At 38.7% G+C, this 21,851-nt stretch overlaps 1 protein-coding gene across 18 annotated transcripts in view; it reads right to left on the minus strand.

Annotated features, from left to right (window-relative positions):
* The window catches only part of ZMYND11 (zinc finger MYND-type containing 11), a 129,851-nt gene that overhangs the window by 35,478 nt on the left and 72,522 nt on the right, over nucleotides 1-21,851 (minus strand). For 10 of the 18 annotated variants that reach the window (XM_038530242.1, XM_038530246.1, XM_038530235.1 and 7 more), the window contains 3 exons: nucleotides 11,555-11,714; nucleotides 4,717-4,761; nucleotides 1,965-2,126 (listed from right to left, as the gene is read on the minus strand). In XM_038530242.1, the coding sequence (XP_038386170.1) occupies nucleotides 1,965-2,126; nucleotides 4,717-4,761; nucleotides 11,555-11,714 (367 nt within the window). Of the gene's footprint in view, nucleotides 1-1,964; nucleotides 2,127-2,591; nucleotides 2,611-4,716; nucleotides 4,762-11,554; nucleotides 11,715-21,851 lie in introns of those variants that run through there. The other 8 variants (XM_038530250.1, XM_038530249.1, XM_038530245.1 and 5 more) reach the window with 3 other exon arrangements.

The following is a 21,851-nucleotide window of genomic DNA, read 5'->3' on the forward strand; positions in this document are numbered from 1 at the left end:
ATAAAACTCCCCATCCCCAACCCAGATGCAGGCTTTCTGAGCCTCCCAGAGTGACTTCTGCTCTACGAAACCAGTGTGGAGTCATGAGTTTTTACTGACTCCGCATCCCCGCAGCAAGCTTAACTCTCTCACAACATGGGCAAGTCCAGACTGACAAGGACAAAAGGAAAACCAAAGGATAGAAAGTAAAACAGATGAGGTGCGCTGAGCTCTGCTGCGGCTACCGTGTTCCTATGTGATCCGGTAACTCTCTGAAATTTAACAAAAACCATCTGGTCAGTAAAAGTAGAGCAAACACATGGAAAATGGGACTTGACAACCTGACAGTGAATTCCTACAAAAGTAGCATTAGACATTTTCTTTACAAGTGTAATTGTTCAATTTCCTCTCAGGAATATAAAATATCCACAATACAGTTTAACCCATCTTCAAAAGTCCTACCTAGCGTTTTTGCTCAAAGTCTGTACTATGAAAGCTATGGCTGTAAAGACACCTGCCTGTCAGCAACTACCTGAGTTCCAGATCCCTCCTGAGCAACCCAGTTCTTTTGTATTTTTACTGCCATTGCTATTGTTCCTCAGATTTCATTAAGAACTCGTGTCAATTGTTATAAGAAAACAGATATTTGTTTTTAAAATGCATAGTCAAATCCATAAGAATATGAATATTAATACAGTTCTCACACCCCCAATTAAACCAAGTGAAGTACACTGAGGTAACATACTGAGGGTATACAGTGGTGCTCCTGAGGGAAAGTACACTGAGGTAATAATACACAGAGCGTGTACGGTGGTGCCGGTGAGGGGAAGTACACTGAGGTAATACACGGAGCGTGTACGGTGGTGCCAGTGAGGGGAAGTACACTGAGGTAATACATGGAGGCTGTACAGTAGTACCACTGAGGGGAAGTACACTGAGGTATTTCATGAGTGTGGACAGTGGTGCTGGTCAGATCAAGTGTACCTAGGTAATAAACAGAAAGTGTACAGTTGTGGTGAGATGAAGTCTACTAAGAAATTACTAAGCCAAAATTACTAAGACAATACTAGAAGCTCATCATCCTGGCAGGTTATTTAAGATGCAACTAAAGAAGGAAAATATTATGAAGATACAACTCTTTTACATTATTAACAAATATTTAACTGAATAATACAAAGTATATTCAGCAACTGAGCCCATCAGTAACCTAGGCAACTTGTGTGATTTCAAATATGGATCATAGTAAATACAAATACAAAACAATAGAGGTTGCAATAAAATAACCCCTTACTAATCACCATCAACGCCATATGCAATATACTCTGAAGGCGTCACACATCACTTGTACGCACACATACCACGTTCTACAGCCAACAAGCACAGTCCGTTATACTTCTCACTAGGGAAGTAACAGGAAGGAAAATAATTGTGGTAAAGTCCCTATTTATCCTACCAGACTATTTCATTTTGCTTTAAGTAATTAGAATGCTTTAGAGACAACTGCCCCATCCCTCCACCCTCCAAATAAAATACAAGTGAAGAATCAACTAACCCATGATATAACAGAAAATAAAGGTGACATTACATGGATATAAAATGGGAAGTAGATACAAAATTTTCCAACAACATGCCTTTTGCTGGCTGTGTTTTCTCAGTGGAGAGGACGGATTGAAGCGAACCTGGTGTTCCTTGATTTCCAAAGGCTAGCCATGACAGGAGTCACACAATCCAGAGGCAAGTGTGACAGGGCAGAGAGCATATTTTTATGTGACTGGAACTTTCTATGGTCCATACCCTGAATATGTTAGGTGTTCTGGGGTTTGCGCTAAAGAGTGCTGTGTTCATTCACCATCATTTCAGCAGATAACCCCCACCCTCCAGTCCATCATCCATTCACCTGGCACGCCCACCTGGGGTATCTTGCACAGCTATTATCAGTGAATTCCAACCCTCTGACCAGCACATGAAAGCTCATAGGTACTCACCCTGCATACTGGGCACTGCCAGTGACTACTGCTGTCTCTAAGCCTGTACTCATCAGACAAACACTTGGAATGATACACACGAAAACACAGGTCACATATCAACACCTCTCCAGGCAAATGGCATTCAAAACAATACCAGTCATGATTTTCTGTTTCCCAGTCCTACAAAAAATACAAAATAATTTTGTATGACATTTTGTCAATATCTGCAATGACTAAGAACAAAATTGAAACTAAAGTCCATCAGAAGTTAGGCATTAAAAACAATTTTAGACATTTACTGTGTTAAAACAAGAGGGAAAAAATACCTAGAAATTTGCCCCTTTAAATTTTGAATTTCTTTCCTAAACAGTATTAATAATCAGAATATTTTAAGGTGATCTGATAGTAAAACCAGCCCAAATGAAGCAAGTCCAGAGCCAATCCCAGTTCTAATGTTATCTTTCAGTTTTTAAAATATAATCTATGGAATAATTTATTCAATAAACTGAATACCCTAAACCAACACCTATAACTTCATATTTCCAATAAACAAACCTCTGTTTTGTTCTGCACTTTAAACAAAATACAGTAAGTACTTAGCACGCTGTGAGAACAGAGAGAATAGTAATAAATGGTGATGCTCACTATTCTTAGCTTCTCATCCATGGTATTGGATGCGTTATTGAAAATAACATTAATCAGAATGTCCATGTTCTGACAGTTGTCAAATTTTCAGGGTCTGTTGAATTTGGAAAAATAAATTGAAAATGTGAAACTAAGGGTTTAATCACATTCTCCAAAGGACATTACCATAAATGTAATGAAACAAAAAAGCAGCAGGCCTGTTTTCTTATTGGGACTATCCCTGGAAACAAATGAGCATAAGGGCAGGTGCTCTTAAACATTCTCTGTTACACTCTGTGTTTGTACAGCCAATGCCATTTAACAAGAAACAGAAAGATGTCATCAGTTGTCTTAATTTAGAAGTAATTCATTAATTCATTCCTCATAAATATCACTCTTTGCTTTTATAAAAAAAAAATACCTGTATTAAGAGTGATGGATTAACTCTCCACCTTCCTCTGCAGATGTGGTTAAGGAATGAACGAGGGTCAAGCCCACACGTGGTGCAATCAAGGCCACTTTCAACAGGGACCCTGAAAGTCCAGGCATAAGCTCCGTCGTCATTTTTCTTTTCATAAATCACTGTCTACAGTCTGCTTCTGAGGTTGGGCACTTTTTATGTTTTCACTTGGGTCAGTTACTCCCCCAACAGATGGGCTTCAGCCTGGCCCCTGTTTAGGAAGCACTGACTCCCCTATGGTACCTAAGGTCCGAACCTGTCACTGCTTGACCTCATGAGAGGCCTTCAAAAGAGAAGAGAGTCACTTATGCTCCCAAATGCATGTCTTCCTACCCATATTCAGGGTCATGGCTGGAGGACATTACTAAATTCCACAAAAATGTAAATTTTTGGTTTGCTTATTAAAAAAAATCTATATTGACAAAAGTAATAAAAAAGCATGACTATTTCTGGTTATTTGCTGAAGATGTAGATACGCTGCAAACTTACTTTGGTGGAGTGATTTCAGTCAGAGTACTTAAGATACTGAGTTAACACAAAACCCTGAGGTGCCCATGGTAGAAGAAACGAAGCTCACCAAGTTGGACACAGACTATGTGTGTGGTGCATGGCCGTGACAACGGTCACTGAGGGCGCCCATCTCACAGGGCTCGTGTGGGAAGCTGCACTTTGGCTATTATAAGTTTGTCTCATAAACTGTTGACAAATTGGTTTTCAGTAAGGATAACACAGTTTGTTCTATTTTTAATTAACCAAACTCTTTCCCAGTTCGAAATGGAGCCTTTCAGAATATTTTCTTCACAGCTGTTCAGAAACATCTTCAAGGATTTCGGTGGCTTATATTTGATTCATTATGAACAAAAGAAACTGCCATCCCTCATCATTTGATTTTTTCTTTTTTGCAGTAATTCATCTTCCTCTAATTCTCAAAATGGCAGGCACTCAGGTCAAGACAAGGCAGCAGGAGAGCATACCACTGGCACACAGCTCAGGTATCTCTGGTACCTCCTGCCTTCCTCTGACCCTCTTCTTTCCATCCCACTGAGACATGCAGATGGAAGTGCATCTCTCTTCACCAGAGTGAAGTTCTCCACAACGATTGTAAGAATGAAACTATAACTCAAACAAAGTAAAAGTAGAGGAATACGTGGAAACCTGTTCATACAATAGCATGTATGTGCTGTTCATTCTGTTCACGACAGCAGCAGCTGCTCAGAACACACAAATGCAAAAGTCAAGTTCAAAAGTTAATAGATTTTTAATCCAGGGAATGTTGTTATGGATATAAATCATATAAGCATGTTTGTTATAGGCAGAGTTGCCTACAGTTTGTCTTTTAGTAAACAGAATCCATTGATATAGGACTTTTGACTAATACTTAATGTATGCCAAAAAGATAAGCATGCATTTTTACTGGATTTTCCCAGGTGTCAGCAACTACTCTAGACAGAGCCTGGTCAACAGCACATTATATGAAAGGACACTCCAATACTTCAGAAAGCTTTAAAAATGCAAACTTACTAGCATAAAATCCAAGACTAGAAGCAATGTAAAGACAGTATGATTTTAATGAATAACTCTAGCAAGAATAAACTAAGATAGCCTTAAAAAAAAAAGATGGAAATGTAATACAAAAAAAAAAGGCAGAATTATAAAGTAAAATAACATAGTGCAAAATTAGTTCACCTTGTTTGGGGCTGCTGTCCTGGAGAAAGGCTGCATACTGTAGGCCTTTCAAAATAAAAACAAAATAATCTTGGTCTCTCTACTACAACTTTGCTCAAATCAGGCAATACACAGAGCTAAAGGGATTTTGTACACAAACTATTATTTGCTATACAACTTACATTATTTTGTAGATGATATCAGTTGAAAATCTACGAATGTGCTAATCATCAATGAAAAGACAGTAGCATGCAAACTCAAGAGTCATTACTAGTTTAAGAGGAAATTCTTACACTAACACAAAAGCTACAAATGGACAAAGAGAAAATTCAGAGAATTCATGTGCCATGAAACCTACAGTGATGTTAGGAAAACATTTTACTGATAAATTCAGTTCAATGCCATCGTAAATTTGCATGAGACCATGAATATATGTCTTTTAGATCTGAAACTGGTTTGAGGCTGGATTTTTTTTTTCTTTTTTTTTTTTTTTAAACTTGGGAATGATGAATGTGAACATGGTAAACTCAATACTTGACCACAGTGTGAGATTCACACAGCTGTGTCCAGAACCTAGAACAAAACCGTCCCCCATCTAGAAGCAGCCCGTTGACCTACATCCATCACCATGGACAGCGTTTGGTTAAGACTGGAGCCACAATGGTGCAAATCCTGGCTCCGGCCTTCATGGGCTCTGTGATCTAGGAGAACAATACTTAGCTTCTCTGTGGGTCATTTTCTATCTGTAAAACGAACAAAATAATAATGCCTCGTTTATAGGGATTTGTAAGGATGAAAACTCACAAAACGCTTGCTGGTTAATGAGACGATCTGCCTGCTATAGTGCACAAACACAACATGGTGTTTGTAACAGTGCCCATGTGAGCTTCTTTCTCCCAACTTTAAGTTCCTGAGACAGCTGACACAGCACTTCTGTAAGCTGGACAGAGCCAGAGATACTGCTGACTTGATTCAGAGGCAGCACCGCATCGAGAGGGCTCACTGGGAGGGCTATGTCTGCAACTGCGTCTCCCAAACTGTAGTCCACCCTCATCACATTCAGAAGAGATACTAACTTTTAAAGTCCTCCCCTACTTACACTGAATGAGCAGATAAATCTCAGTTTATCAAATATGTGTTTGATGTGGTACTTTAACATAGATACAATGCAAAATTAGTTAATCACTGAGAGCTAAGAATTTGATGATTAGATATTTCCAATAATTTTAATTATTTTGTTAAAAATAAAACTACTTTAACACTGCTTAGTGAACTAGAATTAAGACAGAAGGAGGGAAAAAAAGGAACCACACACACACACACACACACACACACGCATACAAAACCAGTCAATCAAAGCTGAACAGAATATAACAGGATAGCATGACCCAAAATACTCAGTGAATAGAATGAAAATTCTTTACCAAATCAAAAATAATTTTTAAGTACACAACAGTTTGAATACACATAGAACCATAGTATAATTGATTTTTAGTTTATAATCACACTTAATACTTTACTTCTTAAATAAGTGGCTTTGTACATATCTTTGCATCTGAGACAGGTAATGGATCTTTGGAAGAAATGTGCACATAATTAGCATAAATGTAGTAAAATACATTTCACTTAAAAACAATCAGTGGTATCCAAGGAGCAATAAGTTTTGCACTTAGGGTATTTAAAACATATGATTGATTAATTTATGACAATTAAAGCACAAAAATGTAAAGATCTAAACTTAAAAAGCATTTCTCACTTCAATACTTGTATTTAGGAAACGGGCTAAGACAGTCAAGCTGCTTGAATTCAGCAGCCTCTCTTAATATTTTTTCAAGAGCAAATCAAGAGAACACTTCTTGCCATGGCTGTATAATGGTGTGATTTCTGAAGGAAAAGACACAGATGCAGTCCTACCTCTTATCTAAAAGATGTGAACTTAGCCAAGTATCAAGAGGTATATAAACCACAGCTGCTTTTAGACAGGTCAATCTGGAAAAACAGAATGATGGGGAAAGTGTATATCTTCCCCCTCTGTAAATTAAGACTAAATCCCTATATCCCCAGTAGAACATGTGATCTCTTCAAAGAATGTGTATTTTCATTAATTATGCTTCTTGAAATAAAAACCTTAAATAAATGAGAAAAAGCAAAAAATAAAGAATTCTGTCTTTTCACCTAGACTGACTTTAAAAGCAGCATGATGTCCTGCGTACTGGCAGGACCAGCTGGATTCTGTGGGAAGAAACCACTCAGACTGAAGCAGGGTGCAGCAGCCACAACCTGAGCTCCTGTGTGTAGGAGCGTCTGATTCCCCAGCAGCAGAGCTCGTACAAGGGCTGAAGTGACAGCGCCAGGGGTCACAGGGTGGCTGCTCTACAAATGCACTGACTCTGAGATGGCAGTAGGGAAAGAAGAAAGGGAATCCTAGTCCAGATCTGGGAGCTGAGTAAAAACAGTGGCTTCACAGTGCCTGCCACTGTTATGCGCTTTGAGGTCAGCCTCTACGCTGCTAACCAAATCAGTCAGCGTCAGATCAAATGCATCTGTGAAACACCAGGGCCGTCAAAGCTTGGTGTCAGGAGCCGTGAAGGAAGCAGGAAGTCATGGAAATAGACAGTAGTGTAACTGTGTCAGTATCGAAACACATATTTGATGTTTTATCTGCACATGATCCCTAGCACAAGGCTGCCTGCCCTACGGGATTACCCTCAACCCTTTTACGAGACCTTCCTATGTCTAGTGAACACCTCCGGAGTCAGAAGTGTTAAGTCCTAAGAAATTAACATGTATTTACTACAAAGGGAGCTACTAAATGCCAAACTCAGCCCAGCAAATGGTAAAATTCTGCCCAAGAAAGAGATTTCTCCAGATGTGAAGATCAAACATGGAGTGAGCACAGACCTCCATGCACCTCTCTCTAGCGCAAGCAGATGATGGAGCCATCTATGAAAGCATGCAATATTTCTTTAAAAAAAAAATCAAAAGAAAAAAACCGTGATAAAATGACACGTTGAACGGTCACACACCACCAAGTTTCACTCTGTGCCCTGGGTCTACTGGCCTTGACTGAGATAATTTTGAAAGCTCTGAAAACCATCTCAAAAAGAATTTTTGATACTTTGAGTGAATGTTAATGTCACACAAGTCTGGAAATGTAGGAGAACTGGAGAAATTTACAAGAGTGTTTCCCAGGTTCAGCAAGACTGCCATTGTAAAGTGGCTTCATACCAATACTTGTGCTGCTTTGATGACTAATATTTAAGCAAACCATTTAAAACTGAGAGTTGCCTCATTTTTAATAATTGTGGCTTTCATTCTGCTTTCTCAAACGGACACAACTTAAAATACCACCATGAAGATGCTTATCCACTGCCTACTTCTGTCATACTTTCTCCCAATGAATCTCCACTTTGACAGAGCTCTAGCGGTGGTTGGGGATCAGAATCCAAGATGTCTAGAAATCATTCCAGTCTGGCAGAAGGAGTCTCAGTGCCATGGAGGCCAGTCTGTGACTTAGCGTTAGGCATTTATTACGTGACTGCTAGCTAGGTTTAATAGGAATAATGTTTGAGGTATGTGTATCTTTCAATTGTATCAATTTTTTAAAATAAGCATCGGGAGAAAAGGCAACGGAGGTAGAATAAAAAACGTGACACCAACAGGTTCCTGGTCAGCTACCATGGAGTGGCGTAGGGCACCTCGTCGTCCCACCATAATGGCAGTAAAGAAACAGTCCCATCTCTGTGCTGATACAAGGTACCTCAGGAATATACCTTGGGGACTTATCAAGGGAGATCAGCTTTTCCCCTTTTCTGAGCTACAGCTCCTAATTTTAGAGATTATAGAAGGAAAAGAAGAGCTTTACCACCGATTTTTCAAATGACAGAACTTCCCAAGGAAAGAGTATTTTAACTTCCAATTAAAGGTTTAAAAATGAGCAAGCAAGAAACTTTATCCTTTTCCTTCCCAAGGCCATGTATATCTAGTCAACCTCTCCTCTTGGTAGTGAGTCAGAAAGTCAAGTCAACAAGATGAGTAACATGTTTCTTTCAATTTAAGGACTCAATATTCGGAGAATCGTATCGTGTACAAGGTGCAGAAACCATGAGGGCCTCAGACTGCAATGCCAGCACGTGGGATGGTCTCTGGCCCACAGAACACCTCTGTGTGAGGGAGAACAGGGGGCCCTTTCCTATCGCTGGTTTCACTAGGGGTGACATCTGGTTGCCCTACGCTGCTGGCAGTGGGGGCAGAGTTCACTTCCTGAGCTGTGCGGGTCAGAACGGGCCTCATACAGAGTGGCCCGCATGCCCGGGCCACTCATTTGCCATGTGTCCTTCTAGGGTTATATAAGTGCACAAACATGGGAGCATGACAGCCCTGGGAGCAGGTATTAACCCTGTCACGGGTTTGAGATACACACACCATCTCATCACTTCATAGCTAGACCTCTAACAAATCCAGTGTCTCAGGGAAAACTCCTTACAAATCTCGTGTTTGAAGATACAGGTTAAAAAGTAAAAAGACCCTGATGAGAATTTTGCTTGTGTGGTTAGTAAGGAATGTATATGCTTTTGCTACACTATATATAGGCATTTCTTAAGCATATTTCTTTGCTAGCCAAAACTTGCTTTGAGTACAGGGTTCTATACTTTATATAAATAATCTCACTTAATCCTTAATCAAGTGAAATACATATTAATAGGCTCATATTACTGGCGAGGAATGAGGATCAGAGGTCACACAACAAAATAAACGCGTGAAGTGGAATGGAAACTCTATTAACATGTAAGACCTGACCTCTTCCTGCCACACTACACTGCTTCTGAACTTGCAGTACTTATTTTATAAACTAGGCATAATTTTTGTATACCCAGTTGTAGTTGTAACATGCATACTTAGTATAAAAAATGTTTGTAAGAACCAACCAGAGGGACACCTGGTGGCTCAGTGGTTGAGCGTCTGCCTTTGGCTCAGGTCACAATCCCAGGGTCCCGGGATCGAGTCCCAATCGTGCTCCCCACAGGGAGCCTGCTTCTCCCTCTGCCTGTGTCTCTGCCTCTCTCTGTCTCTCATGAATAAACAAATAAAATCTTAAAAAAAGAACCAACCAGAATTAATAGAACTTGTATACTGGTTGTTTGATCTGTATATAAAATTTCATCTTGAAAAAAGAAAAAGGGAGGATGCTATAAATATGTGCAGTAAGGACACATACACATTAAACACAGAATACAGAATCTAACGTAGCAGTAAACGTGGGGCAGCTCATTAACTGCCCGTGGGAGCCAAGAGAGAAACTCCAACCTGAAGAGGAAGAAAGCTTAGAGGGGAAGGCCAATCCTAAAAGGTAAGAGGTAAAATCTCTTGCATGGAAAATGTATACGTGGTCCACAAACCAAAATGCTGTGGATTCAGCTGCACTTACTATGGGTTAATTACTAGGACAGCCTTCCAAACTAAGTCTATAAATTTCCAAGTGTTTGGGATTAGAATTTTCTATTACCTGGATTATTCTCAGTATATAATAAGCTATCAATGATCAATGTTTGGCTGGAGACAGGTTTAGATCACCTCACATTGTAATTATTAGGACTTGGCACCCAAAGTTTCTTTATTGGCAACAAAGCTCTACTTTTCTGAGAGGAAGTGAACAGAGATATTATTATAATAGAAACGTTCTCACTTAAGTTTTCAAGCACTTCTAGTGCACACAGATCGAATGGTAGCAGTGAAATTAAACGTCTTTTCTTCCATGTTTTTTATTTGTGGAAAATGTGCGTTTTCTTTCCTATAACTTTGAAGGCATGTGTTAAACTGATACGCACAGGATTAAAACTGAACAACTCCTCTAACATTTATGCTGGGGCTGCTCCCTGGACCGCTGCCCCAGAAAACATGCTGTCAGTTTCCTGCTCTGACACCTGACGGCGAGCGTATGTGCTGGCACATCCACCATAGAGCCGGAAAGGGAAATACATTTCACAATTCTTGGGAAATGTCCCCACAAAGAACCAATTTTAAGATTTTGTCATTTTTTTTAAATCATTTTAGAGAATCCATAATAAACACTCTCAAAACACCTACTTACTAAATTGATTTCTTTCAGAAAACCCCCCCCCAAAAATTGTATCTATTATATTTGAAACCTATCATCTTTAAATGATATTCCTTAGCAAAAATCAAGACTTTTCTAATCAAGGTATTAGAAATATCAAAGGCAAATAAAGGCAGGAATATTAAAATATTACACATGAAACCAATGTTTACCTAAAAAACAAATCCGTTTCTCTATGTGCCCAAGTATACAAGTATACAGTAAAAGATTAAAATGTCCTCACTTAGATGGGGAGTCAAAGTAAAAAGTAGGCAAAATAGAAAGAAAATTAACTTTGTCTTTCCTGATTTCTGCTGGAGTGTCACCGAACAGGCTTATGGTCACTGTCAGTGGGGACACCGTCCAAGGGGACCCTGACAGGTGGCTCTGGATGCAGATGACATCCAGCTCAGGGGCAGCTTTCCTGGGGAAGACAGACTCCCCTTCCCTCTGTCTGGATGGCATTACCATGATCCCGCATTATCTGTACTAACGTTTACTAAAGAAAACCACTAGTTACGTGTTCTATTTTTCAGATTCATGGTAACCTAGAAAGAGGAAGTAGGCTCTTTGTAGAGTAAGTTTTCCCTGAAAGAGGGAGGAAATTATCCATCTTGTCAAGGTAGGCCCTTCACTTTAATAAGAAACACTGAAGTGAACTATCCCTAAACTTCTAAAACTGAATCGCTATAGGTTGTAGTTAAATAACATTTAAAGACTTAAAGTCAACACCTGCAAGTTGATCAAACACAATATACTTACAATCTCATCTCCTGGCAGCCAGTACCCTTCCTGCTCAATACCAGCTTTGGAACCTTTGCAGCCCACTGTTAGGGTTTCGACAATGAGACCATCTTTCACAGCCAGGCTCAGCTGACGGGTGGTCTCTTTTGGATGCATACCGTGGACTCGAGACATATACCTGAGTACAGAGGAAAAACAGATTTAAAAACCCCTTAGGACTCCATAATACTTAAATAAATAAACAGAGGCGACTTCTTTCTCCTTTGAAACAGCTTGTTCTTCTGAGGCTGTACTGAAGAAACAGAGTCCTGAATACTTAAGTTTAATTATCATGCTATTTTCAACCTTAATTCTATTTGTATATTTAGAAAAATACTTGCTCAAAATAATCCTTAATCAGCAAAAAAAAAAAAAAAAAAAAATCACTTAGCAGATTGTAGGCTAACATGTAGTTCTGGCCTCTGGAGCAATTGCCATGAACTTCCACTCTGCAAATTTTCAATTTAGAATTTTACCATCTCTAGTCACAAGACTTCAGAATATAAAATATTCTGACTCAAAACTCAGGAAAGGACACTAAAGGATGGATAAGAATTACATGAATGGCTGTCGACATAAAGAAACGAGAATGCATGCTGGGATCAATAAGGCAAAAATGTGATTTTCAATGAAATATACTTTGGATTGGATCACTAATGCATACACGACTCCCTGATTTATGTCACATGGTGTTTTATTTAATCTTTAAAAGTGTATTATTTCAAACACACTCTGGACCACAGAGAATGCTGCTGCAGGGTCCCTTGTATTCACCAATTCTATGAACTCATGTTAATGTGATGGCATATTTGCTTCATAGGTTGTTTCTTAAGGAAATAAAATGTTACAGATATGGTTGAATGAGTGCTATTTTCCCATTCTTTCCATTCAAATCCCAACACCCTCTACCAGGAAGCCACTGGACATCCAGACACAAGACACAGGACGAGGCGAACCTGGCCAGCCACAGCCCCCAGAGAGGTGCTGCGTGTGCAGCATGTGGGGGCGATGTGCACAGTCCTTGAGGAAATTCACCAGCACACCAGATTTTTATACCAAATTCATCTGACATTTCAGTATCAAAGCATTCACAACAAATCATTTCAGAAATGCAAGAGTTCATCATAGAACCAGCTTCCAAATTCAAGGGTACATGTCAACAAAGAAAAGTGGTGAACCCCAGCTGAGGACTGATATACGTGCAGTTTATAGAAGATAAGTGTTTTCTCTTTACGAGATCATAAACTTTTAACAGGCTCTACTCTGTCAATGCAGTTAGCGGGAGGGCTAAGAAGGAGAGGTGGGGAGGAGCATACTTCAGCTTTGACAAAGTTACGTGAGAGCACCACCAACCAGGCGAGAGAAAACTGGATGCGTGACTCTGTCATCCTAGCCGACTGACCCAGAGGGGACAAAGCTGGGGGCAGCTCCAGTCCGATGTATGAAATCAGTGCTAGCAGAAATCATCCACTCCAGTGTGGGAAGGGGGTTAGGGGGATGGCCGAGGTCAACATGTCCTAATGTCCTCATTGTTCATGGAAATGATCTCAAGAGTGAAGTATACCACCTAAAATGACAAAGGTAACCATCTGAAGAAACTCATAAAAAAACACATTATGTGGTAAAACATAAAAACACCAAAAGAAACAACAGGAACATGGGACGCCTGGGTGGCTCAGTGGTTGAGCATCTGCCTTAGGCTCAGGACACCATCTCAGGGTCCCGGGATCAAGTCCCACTTCGGGCTCCCCTCAGGGAGCCGAGCCTGCTTCTCCCTCAGCCTGTGTCTCTGCCTCTTTCCAGGTCACTCATGAATAAATAAAATCTTAAAAAAAAAAAAAAAAAAAAAAAACAGGACCAGAAAGCATAGAACATATGATGACAGGACCCAAACCAATGTGTAATAAATACAAACTGGCTAAACTCCACAGTATGAAACAGACTGATCACAACACCAAAAACGTGCGGTTTACACGATACATGTCTCACATGCCTCAGAGAAACTGCACAAGAACGGGCATAGGCACAAGAATGCAATCCAAACAAAGCAGGACTGACATGCAGTGAACAGGACTGGAATCCAGGACAAGAATTATTAAAGAAAAAAAAAAAAGACACACAGGGCATAGGTTGTTATAAAGCAAAGACTGTGAGAAATAAAGGAACTATTGACAGGAATACAGAATTATAAGACTTCACTTCTCTCCAGCCACAAAAACGTCCAGGCAGACAAACTAGGTATTCATACAGAAGACCTAATTAACAAGGCAGATCTAGTTAAGTTTATTCTGAAACTCAAAACATACCTTCAACAGGTCCAAGAAAAATTCATTAAAGTTGAGCATAAACCTGGACACAAAAACAAACTCATTTTATTTTATTCACTTGTTTTTTTTTTAAGATTTTATTTATTTATTCATGAGAGATACAAAGAAAAAGACAGAGACACAGGCAGAAGGAGAAACAGGCTCCATGCAGGGAGCCCGATGTGGGATTCGATCCCAGGACTCCAGGATCACGCCCTGGGCTGAAGGCAGGCACTCAACCACTGAGCCACCCAGGGGTCCCTCACTTGCTTATTTTAGAGAGAGGAAGAGTGTGTGAGCAGGGGAAGGAGCAGAGGGAGAGGGAGGAGGAAAGACCCTCAAGCAGACTCCATCTGTGTTCAGCACAGAGCCCCATGCAGGGCTTGATCCCAGGACTCTGAGATCATGACCTGAGCCGAAACCAAGAGTCAGATGTTTAACTGACTAAGCCACCCAGGTGCCTCCAAAAAAAACAATCTTATTTTTGGAAAACTCATAAACTAGTGAATCAAAAAGGTTATCTAAAAAGTGAAAAAAAAAATCTAAGCACAATGACATAAACGCTAAAGCAGTGCCATTTAAAAAACAACAACTGAAAACTAATATTAGTCCAAGAGCCTCTAAGGGAAAAACAGACATATCACTAGCTAATCTAATCAACAGTGAAGACACAAAGCACAAAAACATAAACTTAGAAATGTCTACAGAGCCACAGCCATATGTAACAAAGAAATTAAAATAATTATAAGCAACTACTTTGTTCATTTATGCACAAAAATAGAAGATAAACACTAATTTTCTAGGAAAATATAAATGACCAAAACTGGACCACAGAAAGAAACAGAATACTTGAAATGGATAATTCCAAAAGAAATTAATAGAGTAAGTTGGCAAAGAGCTTTCTCAGAAAAACACTAGCTAGGGATATATTCACAAGGCAATTTTATCAAACTCCTAAAGGCCAGACAACTCTAATGTGATTTAAACTTTTCTGGCACATAATAAAGAAGGAAAGCAAGGAATCTAGCATAATAATTGGTAACAAATCCCTACCAAGAAAAACACAAAAAAACTAGTGTCCTCTAAGAACACTATAAGAAAATCCTAAATTAAATATTTTAATAGACAAAATAATATCAATCATTAATATAAAACAGATGTTAATATATTAATACATTCAAAAATCAAAGTAATATACCATAACCAAGTGTTTAATTCCAGGATTTCTCCGAAGATTTATTATTATGAAGAAATCTAGAAATAGGATTCAGCCCATTAATAGATCAAAAGGGAGAAATCATGATGATTTCTGTATGTGTTAAAAGGCATTTAGTAAAATTCAACAGCCCACCCCTGACAAAACGGAACGAATCAATACTTCCTTAACCTGATTAGGAATATTCAATGATGTTTTTAACACTTTGCCAAAGGTAATAACCAGCACAGCTGGAATAAAGAAATGGGTGTAAAAGTTAGTAAAGATTTAAAGTGATCATTATTTGCAGATTACATATCCAGAAAACACAAGAAAATCAGATGACATACTATTTTGAATAACCAAATAATGTAATCAATTGTCTGTATACAAAATAATATACTAAAATTAATAGCATTCAAATATACAAGCCAAAAACACCAGAGATTTAACATAAGACCTCGATTATTTATAACAGTATTAAGAAAGACAGTAATACATAGTGGTAAGTAGAAAAAATGACAAGGTCTGTATGAAAAAAATTGTGGCTTGTGACAGACACAAGAGAAAATAAACAGATGGAAAGACATGCCTAATATTTAAATGTAAGACAACAAAATCCAAATTGCCTCTAAGATAATTTAAGTGTCACCACAAAGGGCACAAGTTAACTCTAAAGTTCTGTGTAGAATTAAAAAAGAACTTCTCAAGAAAATTCTTTCAGGGTAGTATAAGATTTTTTTTTAAAGATTTTATTTATTTATTCATAAGAGACAGAGAAAGAGGCAGAGACCCAGGCAGAGGGAGAAGCAGGCTCTCTGCGGGGAGCCCGATATGGGACTCGATCTAGGGACCCCAGGATCATGACCTGAGCCGAAGGCAGATGCTCAACTGCTGAGCCACACAGGCGCTCATAATATCAGATTTTAAAACATTAGAGCCAAAATAATTAAACTTGTACATGAACAGCAGCCCAATGGAATAAACACAAAGTCCAGAAAGAGACCAAAATTCACATTCTGATTATAACCAAAGTGCCATTTCAAATTAGTGGGGGAAAGATCGTTCAAACAACACACGACATTAGGACAAGGGGCTCATTCACTTGAAAAAGAATAAAGATGGAGTCCTACCTTAGTCTGTACCCCTAAGTAAATTTTGAATAGGTCAGATTTAAATAATAAAAGGAAAACCACAAAATTATTAGAAGAAAAATATGGGAGAGCAATCATGGTGTGAGAAAAACCTTCCTAAGATGAAACAAAAGCCACAGTGATTTAAGAAAAGACTGAAAAATTTACATAAAATTTATATATATTTATATAGCAATTTCTATATAGCAGAAAACCAGCATGATAATCAAAGTTAAAATAACAAATGCTGGGATCCCTGGGTGGCTCCGTGGTTTGACACCTGCCTTTAGCCGGGCCTGATCTGGAGACCCCGGATCGAGCCCCCCATCGGGCTCCCTGCCTGGAGCCTGCTTCTCCCTCTGCCTGTGTGTCTCTGCCTCTCTCTCTGTGTCTCTTATGAATAAATAAATAAAATCTTAAAAAAAAATCACAAATGCTAATCTGGGAAATACATTTGTAACATATGTAGCCAAAAGGTCTAACTTAAATTCTATATATTCTTAATATAGTTTTAAAAATCCTACCTAGTAAGAAAAACCACAAAATGACATTCTGTATCTGTCATATTCACCGGGACAGGGCTTGGCGGAAGGTATGTCACACGTTAACGTGTAAATGAGCGCCACCTCGGGGAGCAAACGTCTACTGAACATAGAAACATGTACACCTTGAAGCCAGCGGTTCCACTTCCAGAAATTCCTCCTATAGATAGACATGTATGAAATAATATATATATACAAGACAGGAAAGCCATCCTAGCATTGTTCACAACAAGACCAGAAAGGATCTGAACATAAGTGTTAGGGGATTGGCTAAATTATAATACAGCTATACCAAGAATTATTATATAATCATCAAAAAAATGAAGCAATGTTATATATAGTTAAAATAAAATAATAAAATAAAAGTTTTTATGTTTAAAAAATCAGGGTACACGGGTTAATACCTAACACATATAAAGGACCTACGACTCAATAACCAAGAGAAAAACAATCCAATTAAAAAATGGCAGAACCACCATTTGCTTCAACGTGGATGGAACTAGAGGGTATTATGCTGAGTGAAGTGTCAGTCGGAGAAGGACAAACATTATATGTTCTCATTCATTTGGGGAATATAAATAATAGTGAAAGGGAATATAAGGGAAGGGAGAAGAAATGTGTGGGAAATATCAGAAAGGGAGACAGAACGTAAAGACTGCTAACTCTGGGAAACGAACTAGGGGTGGTAGAAGGGGAGGAGGGCGGGGGGTGGGAGTGAATGGGTGATGGCACTGGGGGTTATTCTGTATGTTAGTAAATTGAACACCAATAAAAAATAAATTTAAAAAAATGGCAGAACCTATGAACACACACTTTCCCGAAGATGACATGAAGATGGCCGGCAGGTAGACTGACAGCAGCTGAACACTGCTGATCCTCAGGGTAACACAAATCAAAACCACACACACAAGAATATTATTCAGGCACAGAAAGAAATGAAATCGTGCCTGTTGTGACAACATGGATAACTCTCCAGTGGATCTTTAACTGACATGTGGAATCTTAAACACACATACACACACACACACACACTCACTCTCACACCCCCCAAGCTCACAGACACAGAGAACAGACTGGTGGTTGTGTGTGTGTGAAATGGGTCAAAATGTATCAACTCTAAGCCACAAAATAAAGGTCGTGTGGGAAAATGTACAGCATTGTGTTAACAATACCTTATTGCATATTCAAAAGTTGCCCAGAGAATAGATCTTAAAAGTCCTCATCACAAGAAAAATTTTTTCTGACTATGCAATGTGATGAATATTAACTAGAATTATTGTGGTGATCATAGTACAGTCGACCCTTGAACAACACAAATTGTTAAGAGCGTCAACCCCTGGTACAGGCAAAAATCCACATACAACCCTGACTTCCCAAAATTTAAATACTAATAGCTCATTGTTGACCAGAAGCCTAACTGATAACATAAACACTCAGTTAACACATATTCTGCATGTTATATGGACTACATATTATATTCTTATAATAAGCTAGAAAAAAAAGGTTATTAAGAAAAATCATATGAAAAAATACGTTTGCAGTACTATCCCATCTTAAGAAAATACTCGTGTGTGAGTGGACCCCTTGTTGTTCAAGGGTCAGCAGTATATACAGATACTGAATCATTATGTTGAGTGCCTGAAACGAAGATGTTATTTGTAAATTATAACTCAATTTAAAAAAGGGAAAAAGTCGGTAAAAAAAAAAATAATGGTATAAAATGGTACAGTTTCTCTGTGCATTGATTTTATATCCTGCCACTTTGTCGAATTCCTGTATAAGCTCCAGCAATTCTGGGGTGGAGTCTTTTGGTTTTTCCATTTAGACTATCATGTCATCCACAAAGAGTCAAAGTTTGACTTCTTCTCTGACAATTCAGATGACTTCTATTTCTTTTTGTTGTCTGACTGCCGAGGCTCAGATTTCTAGGACTATGTTGAACAGCACTAGTGAGAGCCGGCATCCCTGTCGTGTTCCTGATCTTAGCTCTCAGTTTTTCCCCACTGAGAATGATTATTCGCCGTGGGCCTTTCATAGGCGGCTTTTATGATATTGAGGTACGTTCCCTCAATCCCTATGATGCAGAGAGTTTTAATCAGGAAAGGACGCTGTATTTTGTCAAATGCCTTTTCTGCATCTACTGAGAGGATCATCTGGCTCTTGTCCTTTCTTTTATTAATGTGGTGTATCACACTGATTTGTGGATGTTGAACCCTGGATAAATCCCACTGAGTCATGGTAAACAATCCTTGGAACGTACTACTTTTTCTTTTATTAATGTGGTGTATCACACTGATTTGTGGATGTTGAACCCTGGATAAATCCCACTGAGTCATGGTAAACAATCCTTGGAACGTACTACTGTTGGATCTTATTGGCTAGTATACTGGTGAGAGTTTTTGTATCTGTGTTCATCAGGGATATTGGTAATTCTCCTTTTTTGGTGGGTGGGGTCTTTGAGTTGGGGAATGAGTTTGGAAGTTTTCCTTGTGTTTCTATTTTTTGAAACAGCTTCAGAAAAATAAGTATCAATTCTTCTTTAATGTTTGGTAGAATTCCCTTGGGAAGCCATCCGGCCCTGGCCTCATTTGTTGGGAGATTTCTGATTATGCTTCAATTTCCTTGCTGGTTATGGGTCTTAAGGTTTTCTGTTTCTTCCTATTTCAGTTTTGGTAGTATATATGTTTCTATGAATGCATCCATTTCTTCCAGATTGCCTAATTTGTTGGCATATAGTTGCTCATAACATAGTTCTTATAATTTTATTTCTTCAATATTGGTTGTGATTTTTCCTTTTCATCCATGATTTTATGTATTTGGGTTTTTTTTTTTTTTTTTTTTTTTTTTTGGGTCCTTTCTCTTTTCTTTTTGATAAGTCTAGTCAGGGGTTTATCAATCCTATTAATTCCTTCAAAGAATCAGCTCTTCGTTTCATTGATCGGTTGCATTTCTAAACACTAACAATGAGACAGAAGAAAGAGAAATTAAAGAATCAATCCCAAAAAAATTACATCCAAAACCGTATGATACCTGGGAATAAACCTAACGAAAAACGCAAAGGATCTGCACTCAGAAAACTAAACAACACTCATGAAAGAAACTGAGGAAGACACAAAGAAATGGAAAAACATTCCATGCTCATGGATTTGAAGAACAAATACTGTTAAAATGTCTATGCTACCCAGAGCAATCTATACATTCAATGCAATATCTATCAAAATATCATGTTGTTGTTTTTTTTTCCACAGAGTTGGAACAAATAATCCTAAAATTTTGTATGGAACCAGAAAAGACCCCAAATAAACAAATCTTTAAAAAAAATAAAAATAAAAAAAATAAAGATTTATTTTTGTTTATTTATGATAGACAGAGAGAGAGAGAGAGAGAGGCAGAGACACAGGCAGAGGGAGAAGCAGGCTCCATGCAAGGAGCCCGACACGGGACTCGATCCTGGGACTCCAGGATAATGCCCTGGGCCAAAGGCAGGCGCGAAACCACTGAACCACCCAGGGATCCCCTATATTTGCAAATGTCTTATCAGATAAATGGCTAGTATCCAAAATCCATAAAGAACCTATCAAACTCAACATCCAGAGAACAAATAATCCAATCAAGAAATGGGCAAAAGACATGAACAGACATTTCTCCAAAGAAGACAGACAAGTGGCCAACAAACATATGAAAAACTGCTCAACATCACTCGGCATCAGGGAAACATGAATCACAACCACAAGATACCACCTCATACCAGTCAAAAAGGCTAAAATGAGTAAGTCAAGAAAAAACATGTTGGTGAGTGAGGATATGGAGAAAGCGGAACCCTCTTACACTGCTAGTGGGAACACAAGCCGGTGCAGCCACTCTGGAAAAGAGTATGGAGGGTCCTCGAAAAGTTAAAATTGTGCTACTCAACGACCTAGCAATTGTACTACTCGGTATTTACCCGAAAGATACAGATATAGTGATCTGAAGGGGCACCTGCACCCCAATGTTCATAGCAGCAATGTCCATAACAGCCAAACTGTGGAAGAAGCCAAGATGTCCTTGGACAGATGAATGGATAAAGAAGATGTAGTATATATAGACAATGGAATATTATTCAGCCACCGAAAAGAAAGAAAAGAAAAGAAAAGAAAAGAGAAAAAAGAAAGAAAAAAAGAAAAGAAAAGAGAAAAAAGAAAAGAGAAAAAAGAAAGAAAAAAAAGAAAAGAAAAGAAAAGAAAAGAAAGAAAAGAAAAGAAAAGAAAAGAAAAGAAAAGAAAAGAAAAGAAAAGAAAAGAAAAGAAAAGAAAAGAAAAGAAATCTTGCCATTTGCAACAAAGTGGATGGAACTAGAGGGTATTACACTGAGCTAAATAAGTCAATCAGAAAAAGGCAATTATCAAAAAAAATAAAAATAAAAAAAAATAAAAAGAAAAAGGCAATTATCATATGATCTCACTTATATGTGGAATTTAAGCAACAAACAGGATTGTAGGGTAAGACAGGAAAAAATAAAACAAGATGAAATTAGGAAGACAAACCATATGAGAATCAACTCTAAGAAACAAACTGAGGTGGCTGGAGGGAAGGTTAGGGATGGGGTAACTGGGTGATGGGCATGAGGGAGGGCACATGATATGATGAGCACTGAGTGTTATATACAACTGATGGATCACTGACCTCTACCTCTGAAACCAATAATACATTATATGTTAATTAATCTAATTTAAATTTTTAAAAATATAGAAGATACAGTTTCTCAAAAACATTCTATAACCATGTGTGTGCTTGCACAAGAGTTCTAGAGGTGGATCTAAGAGCCATTGAGAGAGGCCCCTTCTGAGAAGAACCAACTGACTCAGCAAGCAGGCGCAGGGTGAAGACCTCTTTCCACAGTGTCCTCTTCAGGACTTTGTCCCTCTATTATTAGCTGGAGACTGCTGTTCCTTTTCAAAAGGAGCTACCAGGGGATCCCTGGGTGGCTCAGCAGTTTGGCGCCTGCCTTTCGCCCAGGATGTGGAGTCTTGGGATCAAGTCCCACATCGGGCTCCCTGCATGAGGCCTGCTTCTCCCTCTGCCTGTGCCTCTGCCTCTCTTTCTCTGTGTCTCTCAAGAATA

This window comes from Canis lupus, chromosome 2 (genome assembly GCF_011100685.1).
Source record: "Canis lupus familiaris isolate Mischka breed German Shepherd chromosome 2, alternate assembly UU_Cfam_GSD_1.0, whole genome shotgun sequence".
Classification (NCBI taxonomy): Eukaryota; Metazoa; Chordata; class Mammalia; order Carnivora; family Canidae; genus Canis; species Canis lupus.